Source organism: Hyla sarda, chromosome 12 (genome assembly GCF_029499605.1).
Source record: "Hyla sarda isolate aHylSar1 chromosome 12, aHylSar1.hap1, whole genome shotgun sequence".
NCBI classification, from domain to species: Eukaryota; Metazoa; Chordata; class Amphibia; order Anura; family Hylidae; genus Hyla; species Hyla sarda.
In genome coordinates, this window is record NC_079200.1 from 5,551,292 (window position 1) to 5,576,097 (window position 24,806).

At 44.8% G+C, this 24,806-nt stretch overlaps 1 protein-coding gene across 1 annotated transcript in view; it reads right to left on the minus strand.

Moving 5' to 3' along the window:
- The window catches only part of NFS1 (NFS1 cysteine desulfurase), a 42,782-nt gene continuing 17,976 nt past the window's right edge, over positions 1 to 24,806 (minus strand). The window contains 8 exon segments of the mRNA XM_056548082.1: positions 1 to 630; positions 2,245 to 2,334; positions 2,804 to 2,887; positions 8,999 to 9,080; positions 15,050 to 15,155; positions 16,936 to 17,093; positions 17,767 to 17,901; positions 24,575 to 24,668. Of these exon segments, the coding sequence (XP_056404057.1) occupies positions 567 to 630; positions 2,245 to 2,334; positions 2,804 to 2,887; positions 8,999 to 9,080; positions 15,050 to 15,155; positions 16,936 to 17,093; positions 17,767 to 17,901; positions 24,575 to 24,668 (813 nt within the window). The 3' untranslated portion in view covers positions 1 to 566.

The window sequence follows — 24,806 nt, forward strand, 5'->3', positions numbered from 1 at the left end:
CGCCCCCTCCCATAGACTTGCATAGCGGGGGCGGTGCGTGACATCACACGGGGGGCGGAGTCGTGATGTCACGATACTCCGGCCCCATGGCCACCACACCCCCTCCCATAGACTTGCATAGCGGGGGCGGGGCATCACACAGGGGCGGAGTCATGGCATCACGATACTCCGGGCCCGTGGTCGGCACCCAGCAGTCTGTGAGCTGGAAGCGCGGCTGCTCAAAGAGGTGGGTGCCAAATGCAAGATTGCGGGGGTCCCCAGCAGTCCTTTGAATAGGGGGATAAGATGTCTTAGGGCCGGAGTACCCTCTTAAGCAGTCAACAAATAACATGCTTGTACAGCAAAAAATAAAAAATAAAAACAACTGTGTGTGAGTTGTAGTTTTGCAATAGCAGGAGGCACACTTGTTCGGAAACACTACTACAGCTTAAAATAATTTACTTTTACAGAACACATGTGGGTGAGATATTGCGGGTGTAAGACTGCGGCAGGTGATGGCAGCCAAAGGGGTGTCCCATTGTAACAGAAGCCATTTTTAATTCTCTTTTAGGGGCCCGTACAGGTGATCAGTGCTGCGTCCACTTGATGCTCTTCAGATCGATCCCGTCTTGCACCATTTCCCACAGCGGGCTGTAAAACACAAAGTTATATAGTCACCAGGTAATATGTTCACCCTGAACCCTGCCGATCGGCTGTATGCTGGAGCTGTGGTGCCCACAATATACAGAGAACAGAGCTGGAAGCAGACAGCGCCGTACCTTGTGTAGTGGCCGTGATGCGTAACTGCAGCTCTGCTTCTCTGAAGTGAGTGGGGAGCTGGGCTGCAGTAATGCATGGGGCTGATGAAGTGGGGTGCCGGACCCCCCATTGATCAGATATCAACTCCACCTCAAATTTGTTATGATCTTAAAAGGGGTGCTCCGGGGAAAAAAATAAAAAAAGAAGCTCCAAAGCCACCAAACTACCTGGATATGTTCCCCGTAAATGATCCTGCGGCCTTCTCTGGCTGCCTGATATTCTTTTGCCATCCTGCATCATGAATACTACATTTCCCAGCAGCCATTGCAGCTCACCTCTCACTGCTGTTCAACTCCCTCTCTGAAAGCAGCCCCCACCCTCCTGCTCTGTGAGGAGAGAAATTCAGTGTCTGATTGGCTGAGGCTGCACACACCTCGTAGCTAAAGGAGCATGACTCATCAAGTCAGGGCAGAAACCACGTGGTCTGTCTCTCTCAGGAGGGTGGGGGCTGCTTTCAGAGAGGGACATGAACTGAGACAAAGTGGATGGCTGGATGATGTCATTCCCTCGCTTCATGCATGTAGATGACAACTAAAAGAGGAGAAACTGCTCTTTATAGCTAATGAATGATATTTAGACAATTAAGTAGGTTGGTGAGAGGGAAAGGATGGGCTATGGGTTTAGTTCCCTGGAGTACCCCTTTAAGGGAGAAAATGAGATCTCTGTCAGAAGACAGCACCAGTTTATGCTCTTTGACCCCTCCTCCCCATATATCTAAAAACAAAAGGGCTGTGGTAATTCTCCAAGAGTTGGGTCTTTATCTTGGCTAAGAGATTGGGGTCTCCGAACCTCAGGTCATACACATAAGATACAAACAGCTGCAACTCTCCAGATCCCGACTATACAGGTAAATATTTGGGAGACATGGGGAGGGGGGGGGGGGATAACAAAAGGATCGGGTAGTTAATCTAACAGTGGCTTCCTATATAAAGCAGACCTTGCAGGTGCTGACTGTATGAGGATGACGGCAATGGTGGTATTACTGAGTGATATTACATCATATACTCCACTGTGCAGACAATCCCTTCTTTATTTATAAATGAACAATAATAAAAAAAAAAACTATGCGTTTCAAAAAGTACCGCTGCCTTCTTCCTTAGTTCTATAAATAAGTTGTAAATGGAGAAGAGAAACTGTTCAGAACAGTGTTCCCCAAACAGGGAGCCTCCAATTGATGCAAAATTTTAACTCCCAGCATGTCCAGACAGCTAAAGGCCTGTTTGCCTCCTCCAGAGGATCCACACTGTCCCTGAAAGGTAAATCAAGGCTTCCCTCTCAGAGGGAATCCTTGATTTACCTTTCAGGGACAGTGTGGAGCCTCTGGAGGAGGCAAACAGGCTTTTGGCTGTCCAAGCATGCTGGAAGTTGTAGTTTAGCAACAACTGGAGGCTCTCTGGTTGGGAAACCACTGATTCAGAATATAAAAGCTGATCATGACGCCTGTACCTCATCTCCCGGAGCCGTTTCACCTCATGGATGCATTTCTGAACAGTATAGTCCACCTCTTCTTCTGTGGTAAATCGACCAATACCAAATCTTTTAAGAAACAAACACAAATTGGTAACAGATAATAGTAATAATCGTAATAACCTTCATGCTTGAGAATGGTTCCATGGAGGAACTGAAATGTTTTATCTTTTGACACGAAGTGGATACATTTTATACATTTTTGAGCAGCGCTATTGTACTCGTGTCTGTGTGTGTGTATGTATGTGTATATCTATATATATATATATATATATATATATATATATATATATATATATATATATCTATATATATATATATATATATATATATCTATATCTATATCTATCTATCTATATCTCTCTCTCTCTCTCTATCCATCCATCCATCTTCATTTATGTCCTTCCGTTCTGTCAGTGCCCCTACGACATGCACCATCCTTACACCCTATAATTAACTTCTAGGTGTGACTCACTTGACATCTATTCAATATATTATACGCGGCAATAAATCGTCCAAAAAAAAAAAAAAAAAAAACCTGATGGAGGAGTGCGCCAAATCTTCATCCGCTCCGATGGCTCTCAATACATAGGAAGGTTCCAGCGATGCGGATGTACAGGCACTGCAGATCAATGCACAAGGCTTTAATTACACCGCACATATACAGGATCGTTATACAAGGGCATAAACCCACTGCGGAGAAGGGGGCGTGTCCCTCCTTGTGCTGGCGGGAGGTGATTGGCGTGTGGTGGGAGGGGGCTTGTCCCTCCCTTGTGCTGGCGGGAGGTGATTGGCATGTGGTGGGAGGGGGCGTGTCCCTCCTTGTGGTGGCGGGAGGGGGCTGGGGTGTGGTGGGAGGGGGGGTGTTCCCCTTGTGATGTGGGAGGGGATATGTCCCCCCTTGTGATGGTGGGAGGGGGTGTGTCCCAATTGTGGTGGTGGGATGTGATTGGCGTGTGGTGGGAGGGGATGTGTCCCCCTTGTGGTGGTGGGAGGGGGTGTGTCCCCCTTGTGGTGGTGGGAGGTGATTGGTGTGTGGTGGGAGGGGGTGTGTCCCCCTTGTGGTGGTGGGAGGAGATTCCCATTTTTCAAATAAAATAACGTACACAAAAACAAACATTTGGTAACGTCGCATGCAGAAAGCTCTAAACTATTGAAATATAATGTTAATGAAACCGCACAGTGAGCGGCGTAAATGTAAGAAAAAATGCTCAAGTCCAGAATTGCATATTTTTGGTCACTTCATATACCAGAAAACCATAAAAAGCCATCACACATCAGCCACATTTTTTAAGAAGTAAAAAATAAAACAAAACCTTTAAGAATTGGGTATCAATGTAATCGTATGGACCTACAGAATACAAATGAAACCTAAAGGTGCACTGCATAGGAACAATGCCCACTAAAAGTTGCATAATGGTGGGAATTTTTTTAAATTTTGCCCCACAAATGTTTTTTTTCCTTCTATTCAACTAGTGATGGCCGCCATTAACCCCTCAGATGCCGTGATCAATACAGATCACAACATCTGCGGCAGTGCGATTGTTTGAATGGATGATAGCTGCCACGGGGATCCGATCATTCAACATGGCGGCCGGAGTTCCCCTTAACTTCTCCAACTGTCATCCCGGGGTCTTCTTCTCTGATCTGACATTGAGCATACCAAAGAAGAATATCGCCGATAATACTGATCAGTGCTATTCCTATGCATAGCACCATTCAGTATATGCCATCTAATGATTGCTATAAATAGTCCCCTACGGGAGACATAAAAAGTGTAAAAAAATAAACAAATAAAAAATAAAAAAAAGTAAAAAAAAAAAAAAGTTTTAAAAAAATGTGAAAGCCAATAAAAATGTAAATGCCCCCCCCCCATTTTATCCCAAAAAGCGTAAAAAAATTAAATTATAAACATATTTGATATCGCTACGTACGTAAATGTTGGAACTCAAAATATAATGTTCATGATCCCGAACGGCGAATGGTGTAAATATTATAAATACAAGTTATTTGGGAAAAAAAAGAAAAAAAATTGCTGCATTTTTGTCAAATCACATTCCAAATTTTTTTTCATAAATAGCGATGAAAAAGTTACATATAGTTACATTGCAGTTATAGAGGGGTTTACTCGCTTTAGCAGGCTCTCGGGAATTGCTATAATCTGGGACAAATATTTAAATGGCCACTGTCACCAACTTTTATTTTTGATTGTTGTATTACTTATGTACTACAACATCTCTAATATAGTTTAATATATTTTTTTTTTTTATTAACAGTGTGTATTTTACGTTTGAAAACCGTCCACTAAGGGTCACCCTCCTAGTGGCCGTCTGCAGGCTGGCGTGACGTCACGCCTGAATTCGGACTGATGCCGGCCGGGCATCGGTCCTAATTCATTCATCCTGCGCTCACTCACTGCCTGTCAATCAGAAGCGAGCGCTGAGAACAGAAGAAGCACTCATTGGCTCCCCTGCTCCCTGGCATCGCACGCCGGCCCCACCATCCCGTCGCTGCTGTCTTGCACTTACTTCTCACGCCGGCCCCTTAGCTGCACTGTCCTGGTATGTCTGGGGGGGGGGGGGGGGGATAGGAGCGGGTTGCGCAGCGGGGTTCGGGTAGCGCTGCGGCCATGTATTGTTTTTAACACCAGGGGCCTCCAGTTTTTTCCGCACTACAACTCCCAGCATGCCTTGACAGCCAATAGATGTCAGGGCAAGCTGGGAGTTGTAGTGGTGAAAAAGCTGGAGGCACCCTGTGTAGATGAACTAAGGGCGGAAGTGTCGGCCCCAGCAGGCATCAGTGACATCGTGCCTGCTAGGGAAGTCTGCCTGGTAGAGAGCACACTGCCAGGCAGACAAAACTGCATTTTTTATATAGTAAAAAAAAAAAAATTTAAGGCAGGGAGGGGGTTAGGGATAGATGGGAAATAGGCAGGGACAGAGAGGGAAAAAAGGGATGGTGGGAGCTACTCTTTAATGCCATTAGAAAGAACAATTTCCCATGTACAGGTGAATGATAATCTAATCATAGAATGTGCTTCTCAGATTAAGTATTTGGGTATAGAAATAACATCTTCCATTTCTGATTAGGAGTCATTAATATATAATACCATTGCTTAACCGCATTAAGTATAAAGGTGCTGCCTGGCGGAAACTTGGTCTCTCCCCGGTGGGAAGAATAAACCTTATTAAAATGATTGTAATGCCACAGTTACTGTATTTTTTATACAATTCCCCTATTTGGCTTACATTTGGATTTTTTCAGAGGATTAATACCCAATTTCGCGATTTGATTTGGAATGGGTGAAAACCTAAATTAAAACTAGAATATCTACAACTTCAAAAACAGGCGGGAGGTCTGGCTTTACCCAACCCATGGCTGTACTTTTTATCAGCACAGTCTCAGCATTTTAGGGGATGGGACAACTCCGACCTCCTTAATCCAGATACGACTATTATAGTAAGAGCCCTATCCTGTAATAACTTAATTATGGCTTTGGAGATAAATGTTTTTAAGAGGAAAAAGAACTCCTCTTTTCTAACTTTTAACCCCTTAAGGACCCAGCCAATTTTCACTGTAGGACACGGCCATTTTTTGCACATCTGACCACTGTCACTTTAATCATTAATAACTCTGATGCTTTTACCTTTCATTCTGATTCAGAGATTGTTTTTTCGTGACACATTCTACTTTGTGTTAGTGGTAAAATTTTGTTGGTACTTGCATCATTTCTTGGTGAAAAATGCAAAAGTTAGATGAAAAAATTGAAAATGTTGCATTCTTTTTTTTTACTTTGAAGCTCTCAGCTAATAAGGAAAATGAACATTCCAAATAAATTATATATTGATTCACATTTTGTCTACTTTATATCTGCATCATAAAGTTGACATGTTTTGACATCAGAGGACTTCAAAGTATAGCAGCAATTTTCCACACCACCACACCGGTGTTTGACTACTTTTCGTTAAAGTTGGACGTGTAAATGATTTAAAAAAAAAATTTCTTCACTAAAATGCTAGTTTTCCCTCAAATTTAACATTTTTACAAGGGATAATAGGACAAAATGCCCCCAAAAATTTGCAACCCCATCTCTTCTGAGTATGGAAATACCCCATGTGTGGGCGTCAAGTGCTTTGCTGGCGCACTACAATGCTCAGAAGAGGAGGAGCGCCATTGAGCTTTTGGAGACAGAATTTGGTTGGAATAGAAGTCGGGGGCCATGTGCATTTACAAAGCCCCCTGTGGTGCCAGAACAGTGGACCCCCCCCCCCCACATGTGACCCTATTTTGGAAACTACACCCCTCACAGAATTTAATAAGGGGTGCAGTGAGTATTTACACCCCACTGGCGTTTGACAGATCTTTGGAACAGTGGGCTGTGCAAATGAAAAATTAAATTTTTCATTTTCACGGACCACTGTTCCAAAAATCTGTCAGACACCTGTGGGGCGTAAATGCTCACTGTACCCCTTATTACATTACCTGAGGGGTGTAGTTTCCAAAATGGGGTCACATGTGGGGGGGGGGGGTCCATCGTTCTGGCTCTATGGGGGCTTTGTAAACACACGTGGCCTTCAATTCCGGACAAGTTTTCTCTTCAAAATCCCAATGGCGCTCCTTCTCTTCTGAGCATTGTAGTTCGCCCGCAGAACACTTTACATCCACATATGGGGTATGTTCTTACTCAGAAGAAATGGGATTACAATTTTTGGGGGGCTTTTTTTTCCCTATTTTTCCCTATTTTTTTCCCTACATTCTGTGAGGGGTGTAGTTTCCAAAATGGGGTCACATGTGGGCATTTATTTTTTTGTGTTTATGTCAGAACCGCTGTTAAATCAGCCATCGCTGTGCAAATCACCAATTTAGGCCTCAAATGTACATAGTGCGCTCTCACTCCTGAGCCTTGTTGTGCGTCCACAGAACATTTTACGCCCACATATGGGGTATTTCAGTACTCAGGAGAAATTGCGTTACAAATTTTGGGGGTCTTTTTCCTTTTAACACTTGTGAAAATAAAAAGTATGGGGCAACACCAGCATGTCAGTGTAAAAAAATAAAAATGTTTACACTAACAGGCTGGTGTAGCCCCCAACTTTTCCTTTTCATAAAAGGAGAAAAAGCCCCCCAAAATTTGTAGTGCAATTTGTCCATTTTAGGAACTGTCCAGAGCAGCATATGTTTGCTATGGGTATTTTCTCCTGCTCTGGACAGTTCCTAACATGGACAGGAGAGGTCAGCAGAGAGCACTGTGGTCATGACATCAGAGGAAATGCATTTCTTTTTGGGATTTCACTTTAGTATACAGCCCCTAAAAAGTACTGGAAGGATTAAGATTTTTTTAATAAAAGTGATTTACAAATCTGTTTAACTTTCTGGCACCAGTTGATAAAAAAAAAAAAGTTTTCCACAGGAGTACCCCTTTAAATACAGTCTATACTAAACTAGCTCTGGGCAGACTATTATATAATGCGAGAAAATTAATAGCACAATTCTGGAAGGATCCAGAATTACCAACCAAGATGCACTTTAGAAGATGAAGAAGGTTGTGGCATGAGAGAGAGCGATATACTTTAAAAGGGGATTAGCAGATACATTTATATTGATTTGGAATAATTGGAGAAATAGAAGGGGATGCCGGTTTTGAGTAATGTGTAATTTTTGTGTGTGTGGTTGCTTTTGGAAAACTTTAGGGCCATGTAATATACTGTTAGATCAATTAATTATTGGTTTAGGATTGTTGAAAATTGAAAGATGTGTTTTGTTTTGTCTTAAAGAAAAATACTCTGTTAAGTTATGAATTGATCAATAAAAGGTTAGAAAAAAAATAAATAAATAAATAAATAAAAGTTACATATATGCAAAAGTGGTACCAATAAAAAGTACTGATCAAGGCTCAAAAAATGAGCCCTCACACAGCCCCGTACACAGAAAAATATTAGAAAGTTATAGGTGGTCAAAATAGAGAGATTGTAAACATACTCATTTTGAAAGAAAACGTCATTTTTACCGTAAAGTATCTTCCCCCCACACAAATAATATTTTTTTGGTTGTTCCATACATTTTATGGTAAAATTGAGTGATGTCATTATGAAGGACAATTGGTCGCACAAAAAAACAAGCCCTCATATGGGTCTGTGGATAAAAATATTAAAGTTATGATTTTTAGAAGGAGAGGAGAAAAAAACGAAAATGCTAAAATAAATTGGCCTGGTCCTTAAAGGGGTACTCCGCTGCTCAACTAACTGTTCCAAATGGTGGAGCCGACGCCGGAAGCTCATGACATAATAGCCCCACCCCTTCGATGCAAGTCTATGGGAGGGGGCGTGAAGGCTGTCACACCCCCTCCCATAGACTTGCATTAAGGGGGCGGGGCTATTAAGTCATGAACTCCTGGCTCCAGCGTTTGGAACAGTTTGTTCCAAATGCTGAGCAGCGGAGTACCCCTTTAAGCAGCCTTGCTTCCATGTTGCACTGATCAGAGAGCGGCTCCCTTTTAGCTCAGTGTAATATTGGGTTATATGGATGCCGCCACGTAGCACCACATCTCCCAGAGCGGTCTCCTGCAGTTTTCCCCAGTAGTTTAGGCCTCAGCAGCGGAGACCATCTAGGATAACTAGTCCTGGGAAGTTATAATATATAGATATAGATATATATATATATATAGATATATATATAGATATATATATAGATATATATATAGATATATATATAGATATAATGTGTTGTGTCCTACCTTCCAGATGAAAGGGCGACATCCTTCAAAGCCATCAGCAAACTCTCCCCCTCCACATACGCAAAGGAAAGGTTTACACAGCCTGGAGAGGAAATACGTCTTGGTAAATCACAATTATTGTGCAGTGTTGTATATATAGAGGGTTTGTGTACATTGCAGGATTTCACTATTTACTATGGGGATTTACAACAATAAAAAAAACAACAACCCAGGAAGTTCTGACCATATTTTCACCCATATATTCGGGTAATTTTATTAGTGAAGCCACGCCCCCTTATTGAGGTTTTCTACCAATTGTGGTGTAGAGAACCAGTCAGGAACACAAAAATAAGGGATCCATCCCTCTCCGATCCATCCTTCTATCTCATATCTATCTATCTATCTATCTATCATATCTATCTATATAAATATCTATATATATTGGTATAGATAGAGAGACCTATACATTTACACCTTTAACAATAGTCAGATTCATATATTCATGTATATTAGTGGATAAAAATCTCTCTCGATCATATAAAGCAGAGATTTTAAGCCTTAAATGGGCGCAGTCACTAAAGAGAAAAAAAACAAACATAAAAAAAAAAAACTTTTTAAGTGTTGAAGACAAAAGTTCAGTTTGTTGGGGGTCTGAGTGTTATGGAGAGAAGAGCAATGTACTAAACACGTCCTCACCCGGCTCTGTGTCACATGACCGAGACAAACTATATACCTTTATACTACGGTCATCAGCCGCACATCCCTCCCCCGCACATTCTAGCGTCTAATCAAAACTTTTGACCCATCCCTTGAACGTGTCAAAAGTATTTTAAAGCGACAGGCACACTGTAAAGACACAGGAGCGGGCGCCATCACAGGGGGGTTTTGTCTTTTTACTTCGGTTTATATAACATTTTTGATGCATAACACGTATAGTCTTAAGTGTCTGTTACATAATAGGGGGGGGGGGGGAGAATCGAAGGGTTAAGCAATTGTTTGGCATTTTGCACCAAATTTAGTTAGTTTGGTTCACATCCATTCTGAAATAAATAACGCAGAAATGTTGTTTTGTTTGCACCCTGCACGCCAGTCTGGAAATAGGGGCGTGGTCTATGTCTGTTCGTGTATTCTGAACCCTATTTTCACAGCTTCTTTGTCACTTTTTGGTATAGAATTACAATGAAAAAGTACAAGTGGTCTACATGGCGCTAAATTACAACAAAACAACTGGGTTACATTTTTCTTGTTTTGAAGATGTATAAGTTAAAAGAAATATAGTCAAAATAATAGCTTATACCTCTAGGACCTCACCAACCTTGGTGCATAATGATGGGGGTGGAAATAAATGTAAATATAACAGCGTTACTCATATAAAACATTTTCATTAGATATAAATAAAATATATATTATGAACAAATTTACACATTTAATTGGCACTGTTAGATGATAATCCCACTGGGCCCTATCAAAAAATTATTAAAATGAATATTAAGATGGATAAAGCCCAATAATCTAGTATTCCAGTGTGTATGAAGAAAAAGTCCGTTAATCCGCAAACGAAAACAAGGCCGTTATGTAACAGAGTAAGTCACTGAGAAAACAGTCGATCTCCAGATAAAGTATACAAATGGTGTTAAACTATTTCTCATCACTGCTTCTGGCGGCTCGATGATCCTTTATTGTGTATCACAGTCCCGTACTCCTCTCGTGCTCCGATGGCAGGGGGGCGCAGAGTGATGGTCCGTGCTGTAAGCTCCGATGGCAGGGGGGCGCAGAGTGATGGTCCGCACCGCAAGCTCCGATGGCAGGGGGGCGCAGAGTGATGGTCCGTGCTGTAAGCTCCGATGGCAGGGGGGCGCAGAGTGATGGTCCGTGCTGTAAGCTCCGATGGCAGGGGGGGCGCAGAGTGATGGTCCGTGCTGTAAGCTCCGATGGCAGGGGGGCGCAGAGTGATGGTCCGTGCTGTAAGCTCCGATGGCAGGGGGGCGCAGAGTGATGGTCCGTGCTGTAAGCTCCGATGGCAGGGGGGCGCAGAGTGATGGTCCGTGCCGCAAGCTCCGATGGCAGGGGGGCGCAGAGTGATGGTCCGTGCCGCAAGCCCCGATGGCAGGGGGGCGCAGAGTGATGGTCCATGCCGCAAGCTCCGATGGCAGGGGGGCACAGAGTGATGGTCCGTGCTGTAAGCTCTGATGGCAGGGGGGCGCAGAGTGATGGTTCGTGCCGCAAGCTCCGATGGCAGGGGGGCGCAGAGTGATGGTCCATGCCGCAAGCTCCGATGGCAGGGGGGCACAGAGTGATGGTCCGTGCCGCAAGCTCCGATGGCAGGGGGGCGCAGAGTGATGGTCCGTGCCGCAAGCGCAGAGTGATGGTCCGTGCCGCAAGCCCCGATGGCAGGGGGGCACAGAGTGATGGTTCGTGCCGCAAGCTCCGATGGCAGGGGGGCACAGAGTGATGGTCCGTGCCGCAAGCTCCGATGGCAGGGGGGCACAGAGTGATGGTCCGTGCCGCAAGCTCCGATGGCAGGGGGGCGCAGAGTGATGGTCCGTGCCGCAAGCTCCGATGGCAGGGGGGCGCAGAGTGATGGTCCGTGCCGCAAGCTCCGATGGCAGGGGGGCGCAGAGTGATGGTCCGTGCTGTAAGCTCCGATGGCAGGGGGGCGCAGAGTGATGGTCCGTGCCGCAAGCTCCGATGGCAGGGGGGCGCAGAGTGATGGTCCGTGCCACAAGCTCCGATGGCAGGGGGGTGCAGAGTGATGGTCCGTGCCGCAGGCTCCGATGGCAGGGGGGCACAGAGTGATGGTCCGTGCCACAAGCTCCGATGGCAGGGGGGCGCAGAGTGATGGTCCGTGCAGTAAGCTCCGATGGCAGGGGGGCGCAGAGTGATGGTCCGTGCTGCAAGCTCCGATGGCAGGGGGGCGCAGAGTGATGGTCCGTGCTGTAAGCTGCACTTGCTCACCAGCTGTCTCTTGATGGTATTAATCTGACACTCCGGCAAGAGTGTCGGTCAGCACGGGAGTGTGAGTAAAACTAGCAGCAGTGAACAATCCGGGGATAGCGTCCCACGTGGAAGCTTTAGCTGCGGGAGATGAGGTGAGGAGATGAGGAGATCACATGTCCCGCAGCTAAAGCTTCCACGTGGGACGCTATCCCCGGATTGTTCACTGCTGCTAGTTTTACTCACACTCCCGTGCTGACCGACACTCTTGCCGGAGTGTCAGATTAATACCATCAAGAGACAGCTGGTGAGCAAGTGCAGCTTACAGCACGGACCATCACTCTGTGCCCCCCTGCCATCGGAGCTTGCAGCACGGACCATCACTCTGCGCCCCCCTGCCATCGGAGCTTACAGCACAGACCATCACTCTGCGCCCCCCTGCCATCGGAGCTTACAGCACGGACCATCACTCTGCGCCCCCCTGCCATCGGAGCTTACAGCACGGACCATCACTCTGCGCCCCCCTGCCATCGGAGCTTGGGGCACGTACCATCACTCTGCACCCCCCTGCCATCGGAGCTTGCGGTGCGGACCATCACTCTGCGCCCCCCTGCCATCGGAGCTTGTGGCACGGACCATCACTCTGTGCCCCCCTGCCATCGGAGCCTGCGGCACGGACCATCACTCTGCACCCCCCTGCCATCGGAGCTTACAGCACAGACCATCACTCTGCGCCCCCCTGCCATCGGAGCTTACAGCACGGACCATCACTCTGCGCCCCCCTGCCATCGGAGCTTACAGCACGGACCATCACTCTGCGCCCCCCTGCCATCGGAGCTTGGGGCACGTACCATCACTCTGCACCCCCCTGCCATCGGAGCTTGCGGTGCGGACCATCACTCTGCGCCCCCCTGCCATCGGAGCTTGCGGCACGGACCATCACTCTGCACCCCCCTGCCATCGGAGCTTATAGCACGGACCATCACTCTGCGCCCCCCTGCCATCAGAGCTTGCGGCACGGACCATCACTCTGCGCCCCCCTGCCATCGGAGCTTATAGCACGGACCATCACTCTGCACCCCCCTGCCATCAGAGCTTGCGGCACGGACCATCACTCTGCGCCCCCCTGCCATCGGGGCTTGCGGCGCGGACCATCACTCTGCGCCCCCCTGCCATCGGAGCTTGCAGCACGGACCATCACTCTGCGCCCCCCTGCCATCGGAGCTTACAGCACGGACCATCACTCTGCGCCCCCCTGCCATCGGGGCACGAGAGGAGTACGGGACTGTGATACACAATAAAGGATCATCGAGCCGCCAGAAGCAGTGATGAGAAATAGTTTAGCACCATTTGTATACTTTATCTGGAGATCGACTGTTTTCTCAGTGACTTACTCTGTTACAAAACGGCCTTGTTTTCGTTTGCGGATTAACGGACTTTTTCTTCATACACACTGGAATACTAGATTATTGGACATTTTCCATCTTAATATTCATTTTAATAATTTTTTGATACCCCATCTAACAATGCCAATTAAATGTGTAAATTTGTTCATAATATATATTTTATTTATATCTAATTAACATTTTTATATGAGTAACACTGTTATATTTACATTTATTTCCACCCCCATCATTATGCACCAAGGTTGGTGAGGTCCTAGAGGTATAAGCTATTATTTTGACTATATTTCTCTTTTGCTGCCGGTGGGGTCCGGCTATAGCTTTAATTACCTCGGTCCTTCTGTTGTGAGCTGCACCTTATTTTAAATTTTATAAGTTAAAAGAACCTCTCTTTTTTTTATTTTTTATTTATGTTTACTTAATAATGAAATTAATTTTCTTTTTTTTATAAATAATAAATAAATTATTCACTTTTATTAAATTAGAAAATATTAGGTAATAATAATTCAAAACACTTAATTTCTCTTTTGCTTCCTATTCCGCGCTCAACATTGGGAGTGGTAAGCTGTAAGCTGCTGAAGTGTTCTCAAGCCTCGCAGCCGTGTGGGTTGGAACAGATAGGGTTAATCTAGGGTCACTTTACTCGACTGCTCCATGGGGCTGCACGTCATGGCTCTAAGAGCTCATTCACACTAAGGAATCTACGCGCGGAGATATTCTAAGCTAAGATTCGATCAGCAGCAGATAGGACAAGCCGGCACTAGGACCGCTCGGAAATGTGCTCTCTCCATAGACAGTAATGCATTTCTGAGCGAGCTCCGCTGCCTCTGATACGGGAAGTGACATCACGGCCGCGCCCCCTTGTGAAGTCATACCACGCCCCTCCCATAGACGCGAATGAAGGGGCGTGGTGTCACGCCATGCGATCATACATCTTATTCCCCTATCCCCCTATAAGATGTATAAAGCCAGAATACCCCTTTAATTCTTTAAGGGGAGTCTGGGGTTGGGAATTTCAGCGATGGATTTAAAGGGGTATTCCAGGAAAAAAAAATTTTTTATATCAACTGGCTCCAGAAAATTAAACAGATTTGTAAACAGACCTAACAAGAGTGTTTCTTGGTTCATTGGGGATGCATTTTTTTTTTCCCCTGTCGTGAGGGGAGGGTGGGATAAGGTAATAAAAATGTTTGCAATGTTTTTGAAAGAGAAATATATTTATTTATTTATTTGTATGTAAATTATATATGTGTTGCAATAATAAAAATTGTTTAAAAAAAACTAACTGATTTGTAACTTATATCTATTAAAAAAATCTTAATCCTTCCAGTAGTTATCAGCTGCTGAAGTTGAGTAGTTCTTTTCAGTCTGACCACAGTGCTCTCTGCTGACACCTCTGCTTGTCTCAGGAACTGTCCGAAGCATTAGAGGTTTGCTATGGGGATTTGCTCCTACTCTGAACAGTTCATGAGACAAGCAGAGATGTCAGCAGAGAGCACTGTGGTCAGACTGAAAACTACTCAACTTCAGCAGCTGATAACTACTGGAAGGATTAAGATTTTTTTTAAATAGAATTTACAAATCTGTTTTCCTTTCTGAAGCCAGTTGATATAAAAAAAAAAATAAAATCAAAGTTTTTTCCTGGAATAACCCTTTCAATCTCAGGACCCCCATACCTTACACATCCATCACATGGTCCTGAAAAGCTCTACAGATGTGAGCCGTGACCCCGTACCTGGATACCGCTGCTCAGCATCTCCATTCAAGACGACTTGTGGAATATTGTTCATTATGTTGTTTATCAGCCTTTGAGATAAATCGCTGATTCTCTTGTGGTCGTACTGTGGGGGAGAGAGACAAATAATAAAATAACACAAAGCAAAACAACAGCAAAACAGGACACAAAAATATACACTATGTCTGAACTGAGGGCGCCCTATATGTAGCGGAATATTATAATGTATAAGGCAATGTTTCCCAAACAGTGTGCCTCCAGCTGTTGCAAAACTACAACTTTCAGCATGCCTGGACAGCCTTTGGTCTGTCTGCCTCCTCCAGAGGATTTACACTGTCCCTTGAATGGTAAATAAAGGCTTCCCTCTCATCCTTTAGTGAAGTGGTCTTTAAAATGTGGCCCTACAGCTGTTGCAAAACTACAACTCCCAGCACGCCCAGAAACACTGACCAAAAACCGTGCAGGCATGCTGGGAGCTGTTTGGAAAACAGTGATAAAGGTTAAACCCTCCGTTACATGTCACCTGTCTAACCGAGGAAGAAGTACAGCGCCTCTTTAAAAAAAAAAAAAAAAAAAAAAAAAAAATGATATACGGTATGTTTATAAAATTATATTATATACACACATACATCACCAAGTTCAGATGGAATTCACCCTTGTGTTCTAAGGGAGTTAAGCAATATGAATTAATCTAGTTGTCAATTAACCTGCTGATATGGGCTAATAAGGCAAAACATTTTTATTAATATGCTAATAAAGGCATGTGGTGCACTGGGGGGGGGAGGTCACCAGATGTCGTATATCACTTTCCCACATCAGTGCTGTTGTTCAATTAATACACCTGTATACCCATCATCCCTGCTCCTTCCCCTCTGCTCCCATATACCCACCTTGCTTACAAATATATGAACCAGCCTTCAGTTTTCCTTTAGTGGTACATATTCCGATTAGGTTTCCATTACTAGAGGAGACCACGGGGGGGGGGGGGGGGTCACAGTTATTAGTGGGGTTACGCAATCCATTTTAAGCCCTAATCTTTTTTTTTTTTTTTTTTTATAGAACTATCAATAACCTTGTAGAGCTATGTTTGCCTACCCAGTCAAAAGGCCTGTCTGACTTCTCCAGAGGATAAACACTGTTTCTGAAAGGTAAATCAAGGCTTTTCTTTCATCTCAGCAGACAAAGGCTGTCTAGGCATGCTGGGAGTTGTAGTTTTTCAACAGTTTGAGCCACCCCGTTAGGGAAAACACTGTTCCACAAGAATTATAGAGTATTGGGTACATTTACCTGTAGTGACCAGTGTCAGGCAGCTACTGGCAAAGCAAATTAAATCATAAAAGGCATCAAAAAGGGCATCAAAAAGGGCATAGATAAACACAACAAGGAATTAATTCTACCGCTGTACAGATCACTAGTCAGATCACATATGGAATAATGTACAGTACTGGGCACCAGTGTACAAGAAAAAGAGTAATAAGGAGAATGGGAAACCACAGGAGCCAGAAAGATTATCAAAATCTTTTAATTCTGGACAAACTCCTTCAATTACTAATGCAGTGTTTCCCAACCAGGGTGCCTCCAGCTGTTGCAGAACTACAAATCCCAGCCGGCCCAGAAAGCTATAGACCTCTCTACCTCCTGCAGGGGATCCACACTATCCCTGAACAGTAATTCAAGGCTTCCCTCTCATCTCATAAGTAGAAAGCCTTGATTTACCTTTCAGTTACCTTCACAGTTAGGATACCAGCTCTTGCAAAACTACAACTTCCAGCATACCTGGAGAGTCAACGGCTGCTGGGAGTTGTAGTTTAGCAACAGCTGGAGGCACACTGGTTGGGAAGCACTGAACTAATGTTATGCTGTATCCATACACACTGATCAGTTACCTCTAACTCCTGCTGAGCTACTTCACAAGCTGCGCCAAACCCAACGGTGAGCGGAGCCGGCACAGTCCCGGACCTCAGGCCCCTCTCTTGCCCTCCACCACTTATCAGGGGCTCCAATCGCACTCTTGGTCGCCGACGAACATAAATGGCCCCGATTCCTGCAGCGTCAACATGATAAATATGTTAGGCCTAAATAATCTTGAAAAGAGAAAAAAAAAAAACGTACACCGAGGACAAGCGGGGGCTCCGTACACCGAGGACAAGCGGGGGCTCCGTACACCGAGGACAAGCGGGGGCTCCGTACACCGAGGACAAGCGGGGGCTCCGTACACCGAGGACAAGCGGGGGCTCCGTACACCGAGGACAAGCGGGGGCTCCGTACACCGAGGACAAGCGGGGGCTCCGTACACCGAGGACAAGCGGGGGCTCCGTACACCGAGGACAAGCGGGGGCTCCGTACACCGAGGACAAGCAGGGGCTCCGTACACCGAGGACAAGCGGGGGCTCCGTACACCGAGGACAAGCGGGGGCTCCGTACACCGAGGACAAGCGGGGGCTCCGTACACCGAGGACAAGCGGGGGCTCCGTACACCGAGGACAAGCGGGGGCTCTGCACACTGAGGACAAGCGGGGCTCTGTACACTGAGGACAAGCGGGGCTCTGTACACTGAGGACAAGCAGGGCTCTGTACACTGAGGACAAGCGGAATGATTGACAAGTCAGGAGCCTGCACAGACACAGAGGCAATATCTGCAGGGACAAGACAGTGATCTCAACAGTGGAGGGACCCCTAGTGGTAGGAAGTATAGAGCATATTTTCACATGTCGTACCTTTAGGGCCGTAGAGCTTGTGTCCGCTTATGCTCATCAGGTCGATCTTCATTTGATTCACATTCATCGGTATCTTCCCTACGGCCTGCGCAGCGTCTGTGTGAAAATAGACTTTCCTGGAGCTACAAATGTGACCTGGAAATAGGAAAAGGAAAGAACGGAGATTTAGTGACTTCGGTTACAACAGAGAAAAATCTGCGTTAAATGAAAAAGAGCGACATGAAGCGAACCGATCATCACCGCGTGTTCACTGTAAGGCTACGTTCATATGTAAATTACTTCTGTGGAATCCGCTCAGAAATGCCTTGTTATCTATGGAGACGGAGCATCTCCGAGCGGTCCTAGTCCATTCCCCCTTTAAAGACGCTTTAAATCTTAATTTTTGGGTTTTCATATTCTCCTGGACCCCTAAAAGAGACAAAACTCCTTGACTTTTTCCATCAACAGACCCTTAAAATGTACTGAAAAGAAGAAAAAAATGGGGGGGGTTGTTTTAAAGGGGTACTCCAGTGGAAAACATTTTTTTCATATCAACTGGCATCAGAAATTTATACGGATTTGTAAATTACTTCTAAAAAAATAAAATATAAAAAAAAAATATATATATTAATCCTTCCGGTACTTAGCTGCTGTGTGCTCCACAGGAAGTTGAGTTGTTCTTTCCAGTCTGACCACAGTGCTCTCTGTTGACACCTCTGTCAATGTCAGGAACTATCCAGAGTAGGAGCAAATCCCCATAGCAAACCTCTCCTGCTCTGGACAGTTCCTGACATGGACAGAGGTGTCAGCAGAGAGCACTGTGGTCAGACTGGAAAGAGCTACACAACTTCCTCTGTAGCATACATAATAATACATACATTTAGGTGCACTTCTGTGGTAGATGTAAACAGGAACATATGACTAACCCTCAAAATGATGTTACAATTGAGACATTAGCCAGTGTATCCTTATATGAAGGACATACCTGATGTTACACATCCACACATTTCATGGGTGTAGGAGGCCATTGTGGTACTTGTAGTCTGTTGCAGGCATCCCCCATTGTATGCATTTTATGCTGGGGATCACCCTTACCAACGGACTACAAGCGCAGGATCTGCTCCCCCAGTATAAACGCACAGCTGCATGTGGGGTTGAGCATTTCCTGCCATTTGGAACCACGATTTTTGTTGTTGTTCAACTCCGAGCTTGTGACGACATAGCCCCGCCCCCTCATGACATCACACCCCCTCAATGCAAGTCTATGGGAGGGGGAGTGACTGCTGTCACACCCCCTCCCATAGACTTGCATTGAGAGGGTGGGGCGTGACGGCATGAGGGGGCGGGACTATGAAGTCACGACCTCCCGTCTCCAGCGTTTGGAACTGTTTTCCACCGGAGTACCCCTTTAACACCGTTCCCTGTGCCATAATACAAGCATGTTATCTGTATATAACAGCTTGGTACGATTTCAAGGATACCCAATTTGTATAGTTTGCGTAATGTTTTACTACTTTAAAATAAACTTAAAAGAAAAAAAAGAACCCTTTAACGACCAGTGACACGTATATACCTCAAGGTGTCGGTAAAGGGGTACTCCAATACTCAAGCTCAGAACGCTCGGGGCCGGAGGCCATGATTGTGATGTCACAGCCACGCCCCCTCGTGGCATCACACCTCCTGCATTCATGTCTATGGGAGGAGGCATGTCTAATGTGACTTTTTGATCACATTTTATGATTTTTTTTTGTGAGAATTTGATGTGACTAAAAAGCAGCAATATTCAGTAGGGTTTATGGCCGCCCATTTGCCTTGTCAGCTGCGTCATGTATATTGGTCTGCTTAGATGGGCTAGACGAGGACAGTGGTCTATACATAGGTATTGGTAGAATTCTATATCAGGCCCGTAAGTTAATTGCGCAGCACTGGTTGAGAGCTCCCACTATATCTGAGCTGATTGTAAAATTGTATCACATTATTAGATTGGAGAAGGAAGTTTATTGCAAGCGGAAGGCCATGCCTAAATTTGACCTCATTTGGGGCCCTTGGATTGATACCCCGGGGTTACCATCTGCGTACTTACGAAGGACTCCCATGGAGGTGCTACTGGGGGGGGATCTGGGGGGGAATATGCGCTAAGTGTACTCTATGGCCTTGTTCGTATTTTTTCTGTTTCTTGTCTAATCTGATGTACTGTGTCTTGTGGTTGTGTTCTTTTGTGTGGGTCACTTCGTTGTCTGCACTTCCTTGTGTTGCCCTTCTGCGTTTGTTTCTTTGTTGTCATTTCGCAGTGTGGTTGTACGCTGGGCAGGGGCGGACATATCACTTGTTCAGCCGGTTCGGCTGCACAGGGGCCCAGCGTGTTAGGGGGCCCACCTAGTGGCCCAGGTCACAGCCTGGGCCTCACAGTCTGGACCCCTGTAGGGCCCCCTGCCAGTACTTCATACTATATGCTGCAGCAACAGGTCCCGGACCTGCCGCTGACAGCAGTAATTTACCTTAAAACCGGCCGGGTGAGACGGACAGGCCAGGGGCTGATGGGAGCAGACGTGCCCCGCGCAGGCACGCACGTCTGCTCCAAGCCCCTGACGTCACGTGTCATGGCCTCTGACCCCGGCAGAAGCGACAGGAGCAGCAAACCCTCCCGCCTCACACTGCCGCATCACTGAGCAGATAAGGTGAGGAGAGCGACGGTCGGGTGCAGGGCAGTGGGTGGGGGGGTTGAAGAGGACAGGAGGGGTGTTGAAGAGGTTGGTGGTGTAATGATAAGGAGGATTGGGGGTCTGGGAGAGCGTAGTGTTGATAAGGAGGACCAGAAGGGGGGTCAGGGGTGTAGTGATTAGGGGGTTTAATGTTGATGAGAAGGACTGGGGGGGTGTCAGCTGTGTAATAATGATGAGGTGCTTAAGGTACATGAGGTGATGAGGAGACTGAGGATGGAGTGCATGGGGTGAGTCAGTGGTTGGTACAGTGGGTGGCAGTATTATATTCAGGGGTACAGTGGTTGGCAGTATTATATTCAGGGGTACAGTGGTTGGCAGTATTATATTCAGGGGTACAGTGGTTGGCAGTATTATATTCAGGGGTACAGTGGTTGGCAGTATTATATTCAGGGGTACAGTGGTTGGCAGTATTATATTCAGGGGTACAGTGGTTGGCAGTATTATATTCAGGGGTACAGTGGTTGGCAGTATTATATTCAGGGGTACAGTGGTTGGCAGTATTATATTCAGGGGTACAGTGGTTGGCAGTATTATATTCAGGGGTACAGTGGTTGGCAGTATTATATTCAGGGGTACAGTGGTTGGCAGTATTATATTCAGGGGTACAGTGGTTGGCAGTATTATATTCAGGGGTACAGTGGTTGGCAGTATTATATTCAGGGGTACAGTGGTTGGCAGTATTATATTCAGGCGTACAGTGGTTGGCAGTATTCAGGGGGTACAGTGGTTGGCAGTATTATATTCAGGGGTACAGTGGTTGGCAGTATTATATTCAGGGGTACAGTATTTGGCAGTATTATATTCAGGGGTACAGTGGTTGGCAGTATTATATTCAGGGGTACAGTATTTGGCAGTATTATATTCAGGGGTACAGTATTTGGCAGTATTATATTCAGGGGTACAGTGGTTGGCAGTATTCAGGGGGTACAGTGGTTGGCAGTATTATATTCAGGGGTACAGTGGTTGGCAGTATTCAGGGGGTACAGTGGTTGGCAGTATTATATTCAGGGGTACAGTGGTTGGCAGTATTCAGGGGGTACAGTGGTTGGCAGTATTATATTCAGGGGGTACAGTATTTGGCAAGGTTATAATGATTATTGTCATCATACAAAGGATGAGGATCTACTGACAAATTAAGGAACCAATGATGTCCAGGTGTCAGACTCTGCAGAGAAGATGGAAGAAGTCCTGGTGTCTGGACCAGAGGAAGAAGAAAAGTAAAGACAACAGAGAAGACGTCACTCAGGTCAGTGATATCATTGTGTATTTTCCTAACTGTCCTATCAGAGCTGTAGTCACTAATATCATTGTGTAGTCTCCTGACTGTCCCATCAGCTGTAGTCACTAATATCATTGTGTAGTCTCCTGACTGTCCCATCAGCTGTAGTCACTTCAGACATGATGGGAGTTGCCGCTTTCCAACATCTGGGGAGCCACTTGAACCAAGGTGATTGGTGGGGGTCCCATGAGCCAGACCCCCACCATAAAAATGGGCTGTTTATTTTAAAATGCCTGGGCCTATTTTTGGTCCCAGTCTGGCCCTGCCTGTAAGTCACTTCTATCACTAAGGAGCCAAGGAACCAGGGGGTGCCAAGGGGTGTCGTGCTAAGTCCAGGGGTGCGAATGTAAAGGGGAGCACTGCCCTCTGCCTCCCAGCTAGATACGGGTCAGGCTGACCCGGGGGAGTACTCACGGAGCCTGGGCCGCACACTGAGATTGACAGGGGCCACCCGGAGCCCACCTCAGGAGCCGTTCCATCCACCTGTGGTGGACAAGGCAAGTGGTGACACTACACATGCGGGGTAAGTAGAGGCCCCCCGGTGGGGTCTATGTACATGAGGGGGCACAGTGCTGGGGGGGGGGGGGGGGGTCCCAGACACATTCTTTGCACAGGGGCCCTCTGCTGTCTGTGTCCGCCCCTGACGCTGGGCTAACTCTTTTATTGTGCCTTATGCTGTCTTTTTTTACTTTTCATTGCGTTGCCTTAGTTCTATTGAAAGGGTCGGACACAGATCTTAAAGGTGGGGGGAAGAGTTTATTTTTGTGGGCGGGAGGGAATAGGGGGGATTGTTGTGCGTTTCTGTTTTATGCAAAAATGTTAAATAAAAATTTTCTGATTTAAAAAAAAATAAATAAATGCAGCAATTTTGAACGTTTTATTTATTAATTTTTTTTTTTAAACGTTTACACTGTTAACCGTATGGGATCATTAGCATTATATTTTGATAGCTCACACATTTACGCATGCAGCAATACTAAATATGTTTAATAACTAAAATGTTTACGCCTTTTTGAGTAAACTAGGGAAAAGAGGTGATTTACATTTTTATTAGGGGGAGGGGATTTTTCAAATTTTGTAAAACTTTTTTTTCCACTTTTATTTTTAACTCATTATGTCCCCATAGGGGACTATTTATAGCAATCATTAGATTGCCAATAATGTTCAGTGCTATGTATAGGCATAGCACTGATCAGTATTATCGGCCATCTTCTGCTCCAGTCTGCTGGAAAGCAGATCAGAGCAGAAGACCCCGGGAAGGCGGCGGAGGCCGGTGAAGGTACCTCCAGCTGCCATCTTAGCTTATCTGATCCATGCGCTAGTGCCGCAGATGATCAGATCAGCGATTTCAAGTGCCGCACTGCCGTGATCTGTTTTGATCCCGGAATCTAAGGGGGTTTATGGCGGATATCAGCACGATCACTAATAGCAGCCAGGATCTGTGGTGCATGATGCGAGCACCGCTCCGATGCTCGCGGTCATGTACAGGACATAAATGTACCTCCGCACCAGGACGTACATTTACGCCTGTGGACGTTAAGGGGTTAAAATTAGTGAAACATTATTGTAAATCGCACCGACCAAAAGTATCCAGATTACTTGTCAGTTTCACCGTACGGCAGGGGTCAAGTCCTGGAAAAAAAAGTGAGGGAACTTCCCCATGATTTCCACTCAAAGGCTGGTCCTGCAGGACACCTGTTATGGGCATGGTTTTCCTGCTGTGGAAGAAGCGCAGGAACTCAGTCCCCACTCGTTGCTGCAGGACTTGACCCCTGCTGCATGGTCAGTGGTAAAAAAAGAAAGGAGAATGAGAGATATGATAAGATAAGATAGATATGATAAGATAGATATGATAAAAGAGATGATAAGAGATATGATAAAAGAGATGATAAGAGATATGATAAGAGATATGATAAGAGATATGATAAGAGATAAGATAAGAGATAAGATAAGAGATAAGATAAGAGATAAGATAAGAGATATGATAAGAGATAAGATAAGAGATAAGATAAGAGATAAGATAAGAGATAAGATAAGAGATAAGATAAGAGATAAGATAAGAGATAAGATAAGAGATAAGATAAGAGATAAGATAAGAGATAAGATAAGAGATAAGATAAGAGATAAGATAAGAGATAAGATAAGAGATAAGATAAGAGATAAGATAAGAGATAAGATAAGAGATAAGATAAGAGATAAGATAAGAGATAAGATAAGAGATAAGATAAGATAGATATGATAAGAGATATGATAAGAGATATGATAAGAGATATGATAAGATAAGATAGATATGATAAGAGATATGATAAGATAAGAGATATGATAAGATAAGAGATATGATAAGATAAGATAAGAGATATGATAAGATAAAATGAGAGAGAGATAGATATATAGATAGATATGAGATAGATAGATATGAGATAGATAGATATGAGATAGATAGATATGAGATAGATAGATATGAGATAGATAGATATGAGATAGATAGATATGAGATAGATAGATATGAGATAGATAGATATGAGATAGATACAAGATAAATAGATAGATATGAGATAGATAGATACGAGATAGATAGATAGATATGAGAGAGATAGATAGATACGAGAGAGATAGATAGATATGAGAGAGATAGATAGATATGAGAGAGATAGATAGATATGAGAGAGATAGATAGATATGAGATATATATAGATTCAAATAAATAGATTAAAAAAAAAATTAAAAAAAAACGGTAAAAGAAAATGTCCAACAGGCAGGAAACTCCCCATCAGAAAAATAAATTCATCATTGTTACAATGTATTTGTAAACAAAGTTGAACTCTACCTATATCGGCTATAGGTTGGGTCACTCCGATTTCATTGTTCACAGCCATGACAGACACCAGGCTTGTATCCGGCCGTATGGCTTCTTCTAGAACCTAGAGGAAATGATCAGGTTCACTACACGAATTGTAATACATACACACTATATACATATATACACACACTATATATATATTTATTTATTTATTTATTACACAACGTAGGAGAATAATGGTCAAATGTAAAAGCCAAAT